This window comes from Lethenteron reissneri, chromosome 64, assembly GCF_015708825.2.
Source record: "Lethenteron reissneri isolate LAM-NWPU_2019-01 chromosome 64, ASM1570882v1, whole genome shotgun sequence".
Taxonomy (NCBI): Eukaryota; Metazoa; Chordata; class Hyperoartia; order Petromyzontiformes; family Petromyzontidae; genus Lethenteron; species Lethenteron reissneri.
Window position 1 is genome coordinate 10,700,331 of NC_083842.1, and position 6,959 is coordinate 10,707,289.

At 55.2% G+C, this 6,959-nt stretch overlaps 1 protein-coding gene across 2 annotated transcripts in view; it reads right to left on the reverse strand.

Annotated features, from left to right (window-relative positions):
- Nucleotides 1-6,701, reverse strand: part of LOC133359166 (homeobox protein GBX-1-like) — a 35,759-nt gene extending 29,058 nt beyond the window's left edge. The window contains exons 1-2 of one of the 2 annotated variants that reach the window (XM_061577571.1): nt 4,774-6,701; nt 331-437 (exon numbers count right to left, since the gene is read on the reverse strand). In XM_061577571.1, the coding sequence (XP_061433555.1) occupies nt 331-437; nt 4,774-4,809 (143 nt within the window). In that variant the 5' untranslated portion in view covers nt 4,810-6,701. The remainder of the gene's footprint in view (nt 1-330; nt 438-4,773) is intronic. The other variant, XM_061577572.1, reaches the window with a different exon arrangement.
- Nucleotides 6,702-6,959: the final 258 nt, after the last annotated feature.

Sequence of the window (6,959 nt, forward strand, 5' to 3'; positions counted from 1 at the left end):
TCATGATTGGGGTTAATGGGGTTTTGTGTTTGATTGGGATTAATGGGGTTTTGTGTCTGATTGGGGTTAATGGAGTTTTGTGTCTGATTGGGGTTAATGGGGTTTTGTGTTTGATTGGGGTTAATGGGGTTTTGTTTCTGATTGGGGTTAATGGAGTTTTGTTGCTGATTAAGGTTAATGGAGTTTTGTTGCTGATTAAGGTTAATGCTGTTTTGTTTATCATTGGGGTTATGGGTTTTCTTTTAGAATCCGGGGGGAGGGGGGTGTGTGTGTGTGTGGAGTCGAGTGTGCGTGCGATTGAACTCCAGCCTCCTCCTGCTGCTCCGTTACCGCACGAATCCCACGGACACGGCTCGCGTGGTGTCTTGTGCCAGCGCCGTGTTCGTCTCCTCCTTCCACAGCGGCTGCGGCAGGAGCCACACGTGCACGTACACCAACTTGCACACGCGCACGCACACAATGGGGCCGTCCATAAATGACGTCACGCGAGATTTGGGACGATTTTGGACGATTTTTGACTCCCCCCCCCTCCCCCCCCATCGTCACACGGCGTCACAAAAAGTCAGACCCTCCCCCCCCCCCCCAAAAAAAAACTTGCTTCAAATCGTTAATTCTAGATTTGAAGCTTTCGTGACTGCAAGGATTCATATTCTTAGGTTTTTTCGGTAAAGTCACGTAGGTAAAACATCAAAATTAAATCGCTTTAAACTATTGTCATTAAAGTGCGTATTTAATGTGGCGCTGCACTCTGATGCTGTAGGAGAAAACATTTATTACAAAGTCTATTTAATTAAGTAGAACGTGTTGTCTGTATTCATTTAAAGTTGCAGCATTTTGATGTGACGTCACATTTCTCACCCCCCCTCCCCTCGTCACACATCGTCACAGATGTCTGACCCCCCCCCTATGTGCGTGACGTCATTTATGCTGCGTTAGAGTTAGACTATGGATACGGCTGTAGAGTCAAGGTCTGTGTCAATCCATTACATGACGGAGTTCATGCAGAAACCTTCAGAAACCTTCAATCTACCCGTGCCACTCACCTTGCTGGGTTAGGGTTAGACTCTGAACACGGCTGTAGAGTGAAGGTCTGTGTCATGGCTTACACTACAGCGCTCATCTAGAAACCTTCAATCAACCCGTGCCACTCACCTGGCCGCGTTAGGGTTAGACTCTGAACACGGCTGTAGAGTGAAGGTCTGTGTCAATCTCTTACATGACGGAGCTTAACTGGAAACCGTCAATCTACCCGTGCCACTCACCCAGCCCCGTTAGGGTTAGACTCTGGACACGGCTGTAGAGTCAAGGTCTGTGTCAATCTCTTACACGATGGAGTTCGTGCAGAAACCGTCAATCAACCCGTGCCACTCACCCAGCCGTTTTAGGGTTAGACTCTGGACACGGCTGTAGAGTGAAGGTCTGCGTCAATCCCTTACACACCAGCGGTCCCCAACCTTTCGTGGAAGACAATTTTCTGACGGACCCGGGGGGGTGGGCGGAGTGGTGGATGCGAACGATGGGGAGCGGACGTCAACACAGATGATGAAGCTTCGCTCGCTCGCCCACCGCTCTCACCTCTCTTTTTTTACGATCAGTGGAAACAAGAAGATGCTCGGTGTAGTCGGCACTTTGCTTCGTTCATCATTTCGTATTTTTTTTTCTAAACTTTGCTTTATGTAAACCCCCACCTCTCGCTCACTCTCTCGGTCACTCTCTCGGTCACCCTCTCGGTCACTCTCTCACTCGCTCACTCACTCGCTCACTCTCTCGCTCACTCTCTCGCTCACTCTCTCGCTCACCCATTCGCTCGCCCTCTCGCTCGCTCACTCGCTCACTCTCTCGCTCACTCTCTCGCTCACTCACTCGCTCACTCTCTCGCTCACTCTCTCGCTCACTCTCTCGCTCACTCTCTCGCTCGCCCTCTCGCTCGCCCTCTCGCTCGCTCACTCGCTCGCTCTCTCGGTCGCTCTCTCGGTCGCTCTCTCGGTCGCTCTCTCGGTCGCTCTCTCGCTCACTCTTTCGCTCACTCTCTCGCTCACTCACTCGCTCACTCTCTCGCTCACCTTCTCAGTCACTCTCTCGCTCACTCTCTCGGTCACTCTCTCGGTCACCCTCTCGGTCACTCTCTCACTCGCTCACTCACTCGCTCACTCTCTCGCTCACTCTCTCGCTCACTCTCTCGCTCACCCATTCGCTCGCCCTCTCGCTCGCTCACTCGCTCACTCTCTCGCTCACTCTCTCGCTCACTCACTCGCTCACTCGCTCACTCTCTCGCTCACTCTCTCGCTCACTCTCTCGCTCACTCTCTCGCTCGCCCTCTCGCTCGCCCTCTCGCTCGCTCACTCGCTCGCTCTCTCGGTCGCTCTCTCGGTCGCTCTCTCGGTCGCTCTCTCGGTCGCTCTCTCGCTCACTCTTTCGCTCACTCTCTCGCTCACTCACTCGCTCACTCTCTCGCTCACCTTCTCAGTCACTCTCTCGCTCACTCTCTCGGTCACTCTCTCGGTCACCCTCTCGGTCACTCTCTCACTCACTCACTCACTCGCTCACCCTCTCGCTCACCTTCTCAGTCACTCTCTCGCTCACTTTCTCGCTCACTCTCTCGGTTACTCTCTCGCTCACTTTCTCGCTCACTCTCTCGGTCACTCTCTCGCTCACTCTCTCGCTCGCTCACTCGTTCACTCTCTCGCTCACTCTCTCGCTCTCTTTCTCGCTCGCTCTTTCGCTCGCTCACTCTCTCGCTCACCCTCTCGCTCACCCTCTCGCTCACTCACTCGCTCGCTCTCTCGCTCACCCTCTCGCTCGCCCTCTCGCTCGCCCACTCGCTCACTCTCTCGGTCACTCTCTCGCTCACTCTCTCGGTCACTCTCTCGCTCACTCTCTCGCTCACTCTCTCGCTCACCCTCTCGCTCACTCTCTCGCTCTCTCTCTCGCTCTCGCTCTCTCTCTCGCTCACTCTCTCGCTCACCCTCTCGGTCACCCTCTCGCTCACTCTCTCGGTCACTCTCTCGCTCACTCTCTCGCTCACCCTCTCGCTCACCCTCTCGCTCACTCACTCGCTCGCTCTCTCGCTCGCTCTCTCGGTCGCTCTCTCGCTCACTCTCTCGGTCACTCTCTCGGTCACTCTCTCGGTCACTCTCTCGCTCGCTCACTCACTCGCTCACTCTCTCGCTCACTCTCTCGCTCGCTCTCTCGCTCGCCCTCTCGCTCGCCCTCTCGCTCGCCCTCTCGCTCGCCCTCTCGCTCGCTCTCTCGGTCACTCTCTCGCTCGCTCTCTCGGTCGCTCTCTCGGTCACTCTCTCGCTCACTCTTTCGCTCACTCTCTCGCTCACTCACTCGCTCACTCTCTCGGTTACTCTCTCGCTCACTTTCTCGCTCACTCTCTCGCTCACTCTCTCGCTCACTCTCTCGCTCTCTCTCTCGCTCACTCTCTCGCTCTCTCTCTCGCTCTCTCTCTCGCTCACTCTCTCGCTCACCCTCTCGGTCACCCTCTCGCTCACTCTCTCGGTCGCTCTCTCGCTCGCTCTCTCGCTCGCCCTCTCGCTCGCCCTCTCGCTCGCCCTCTCGCTCACTCTCTCGCTCGCTCTCTCGCTCACTCTCTCGCTCACTCTCTCGCTCACCCTCTCGCTCGCCCTCTCGCTCGCTCTCTCGGTCGCTCTCTCGGTCGCTCTCTCGGTCGCTCTCTCGCTCGCTCTCTCGGTCACTCTCTCGGTCACTCTTTCGCTCACTCTCTCGCTCGCTCACTCGTTCACTCTCTCGCTCACTCACTCGCTCACTCTCTTGCTCACCTTCTCAGTCACTCTCTCGCTCACTCTCTCGGTCACTCTCTCGGTCACCCTCTCGGTCACTCTCTCACTCACTCACTCACTCGCTCACCCTCTCGCTCACCTTCTCAGTCACTCTCTCGCTCACTTTCTCGCTCACTCTCTCGGTTACTCTCTCGCTCACTTTCTCGCTCACTCTCTCGGTCACTCTCTCGCTCACTCTCTCGCTCGCTCACTCGTTCACTCTCTCGCTCACTCTCTCGCTCTCTTTCTCGCTCGCTCTTTCGCTCGCTCACTCTCTCGCTCACTCACTCGCTCGCTCTCTCGCTCGCTCTTTCGCTCGCTCACTCTCTCGCTCACTCTCTCGCTCACTCTCTCGCTCACTCACTCGCTCACTCTCTCGCTCACCTTCTCAGTCACTCTCTCGCTCACTCTCTCGGTCACTCTCTCGGTCACCCTCTCGGTCACTCTCTCACTCACTCACTCACTCGCTCACCCTCTCGCTCACCTTCTCAGTCACTCTCTCGCTCACTTTCTCGCTCACTCTCTCGGTTACTCTCTCGCTCACTTTCTCGCTCACTCTCTCGGTCACTCTCTCGCTCACTCTCTCGCTCGCTCACTCGTTCACTCTCTCGCTCACTCTCTTGCTCTCTTTCTCGCTCGCTCTTTCGCTCGCTCACTCTCTCGCTCACTCACTCGCTCGCTCTCTCGCTCGCTCTTTCGCTCGCTCACTCTCTCGCTCACTCTCTCGCTCACTCTCTCGCTGTCTCTCTCACTCACTCTCTCGCTGTCTTTCTCGCTCACTCTCTCGTTCTGCACGCAGCCCTTCTCGCAGTCCGACGGCCTCCGACGGGTAGCTCATATCAGCATGCAGAGCTCCTCCTCTTGCTTCTGCTGCTGCCTGGCCCGGTTCCTAACAGGCCACGGACCGGTACCGGTACCCGCTCAGCTGTGACACAGATTCACACGACGGAGCTCAAGCGGAGACCTCCAGCCGAGGCGCGCCTCTCACCTGGCTGGAAGGTGGACGCGACCTGGTGGACTCCATCCCCTGGCTCGTGACCCTTGGGCTGGAGGCGGGAGGCTTCGGGGGTCTCCTCAATCGCTGTCGGCTCCACGGATCTCGAGGCCCGACCCGCGACGCACCGGACAGAGAGGCGAGAGGCCACGGTGGAGAGATGCTCGGACGTGGAGAGACGCTCGGACGTGGGGAGACGCGGGGATGTTTAAACGCAGATGCATGTGCGCGGAGACAGATACAGACGCAGAGAGAGAGAGACACACACAGATGCAGATGCAGAGAGATAGACAGACACAGATGCAGATGCAGAGAGACAGACACAGATACAGATGCAGAGAGATTGACACAGAGACAGAGAGATTGACACAGATTCACAGACACAGATACAGATGCAGAGAGACAGACACAGACACAGAGAGATAGACACAGAGACAGACAGACACAGATACAGAGAGGCAGAGACAGAGACAGATACAGAGAGACAGACACAGATACAGATGCGGAGAGATTGACACAGAGACAGAGAGATTGACACAGATTCACAGACACAGATGCAGAGAGACAGACAGACACAGATACAGATGCAGAGAGATTGACACAGAGACAGATGCACAGAGACAGACACAGATACAGATGCAGATATATTGATACAGATGCAGAGATGTACAGACAGACACAGAGACAGATGCAGAGAGATTGACACAGAGACAGACAGACAGACGCAAACACAGATGCAGAGAGTTAGAGACAGACAGATTCACAGAGACAGACACAGATGCAGAGAGATTGACACAGATGCAGAGAGACAGACAAACAGACACAGATGCAGAGACAGACAGATTCACAGAGACAGACACAGATGCAGAGAGATTGACACAGATGCAGAGAGACAGACAAACAGACACAGATGCAGAGACAGACAGATTCACAGAGACAGACAGATTCACAGAGACAGACAGATGCAGAGAGACAGACAAACAGACACAGATGCAGAGACAGACACAGATGAGTAGTGAGACGAGTGTAGTAGCTGTAAGACGGCTGTATTAGATCCCCTGGTGAGTAGAGAGAGCCACAGAGAGTGAGAGGCTGAGTGGTGAGTAGAGAGAGAGTGAGTGAGAGCCAGAGAGAGAGTGAGAGACAGAGAGAGAGAGAGAGAGACAGACACAGATGAGTAGTGAGACAGATGAGCAGTGAGACGAGTGTAGTAGCTGTAAGACGGCTGTATTAGATCCCCTGGTGAGTAGAGAGAGAGATTGAGAGCCAGATAGAGAGCGAGAGAGTGAGCGAGAGGTGGGGGTTTATATAAAGCAAAGTTTAAAAAAAAAATTACGAAATGATGAACGAAGCAAAGTGCCGACTACACCGAGCATCTTCTTGTTTCCACTGATCGTAAAAAAAAGAGAGAGAGTAGAGAGACAGAGAGTGAGTGAGAGCCAGAGAGTGAGAGGCTGAGTGGTGAGTAGAGAGCGTGAGAGCCAGAGAGTGAGTGAGAGCCAGAGAGTGAGTGAGAGCCAGAGAGAGTGAGAGCCAGAGAGTGAGTGAGAGCCAGAGAGTGAGAGGCTGAGTGGTGAGTAGAGAGCGTGAGAGCCAGAGAGTGAGTGAGAGCCAGAGAGTGAGTGAGAGCCAGAGAGAGTGAGAGCCAGAGAGTGAGTGAGAGCCAGAGAGTGAGAGGCTGAGTGGTGAGTAGAGAGCGTGAGAGCCAGAGAGTGAGTGAGAGCCAGAGAGTGAGTGAGAGCCAGAGAGAGTGAGAGCCAGAGAGTGAGTGAGAGCCAGAGAGTGAGAGGCTGAGTGGTGAGTAGAGAGAGAGAGAGCCAGAGAGAGCGAGTGAGAGCCACAGAGAGAGAGAGAGTGAGAGCCAGAGAGTGAGTGAGAGCCAGAAAGTGAGTGAGAGCCACAGAGAGAGAGGCTGATGGTGGTGGAGTAGGTGGAGTAGGAGGAGGAGGCAATGTGTTTGTTGACGACTTTGTTTCTAGAGGAACCGGGAGCGCGTCGGAACGCAGAGTGTTGACTCTGGGGCCGGCGTAGGAAGGAAGGGGGGGTGGGGTGAGTGGGGGGGGGGGGTGAGTGGGGGGTGTGGTGAGTGGGGGTGTGAGTGTGGTGAGTGGGGGGTGGTTGTGATGAGTGGGGGTGAGTGTGTGGTGAGTGGGGGGTGAGTGTGTGGTGAGTGGGGGATG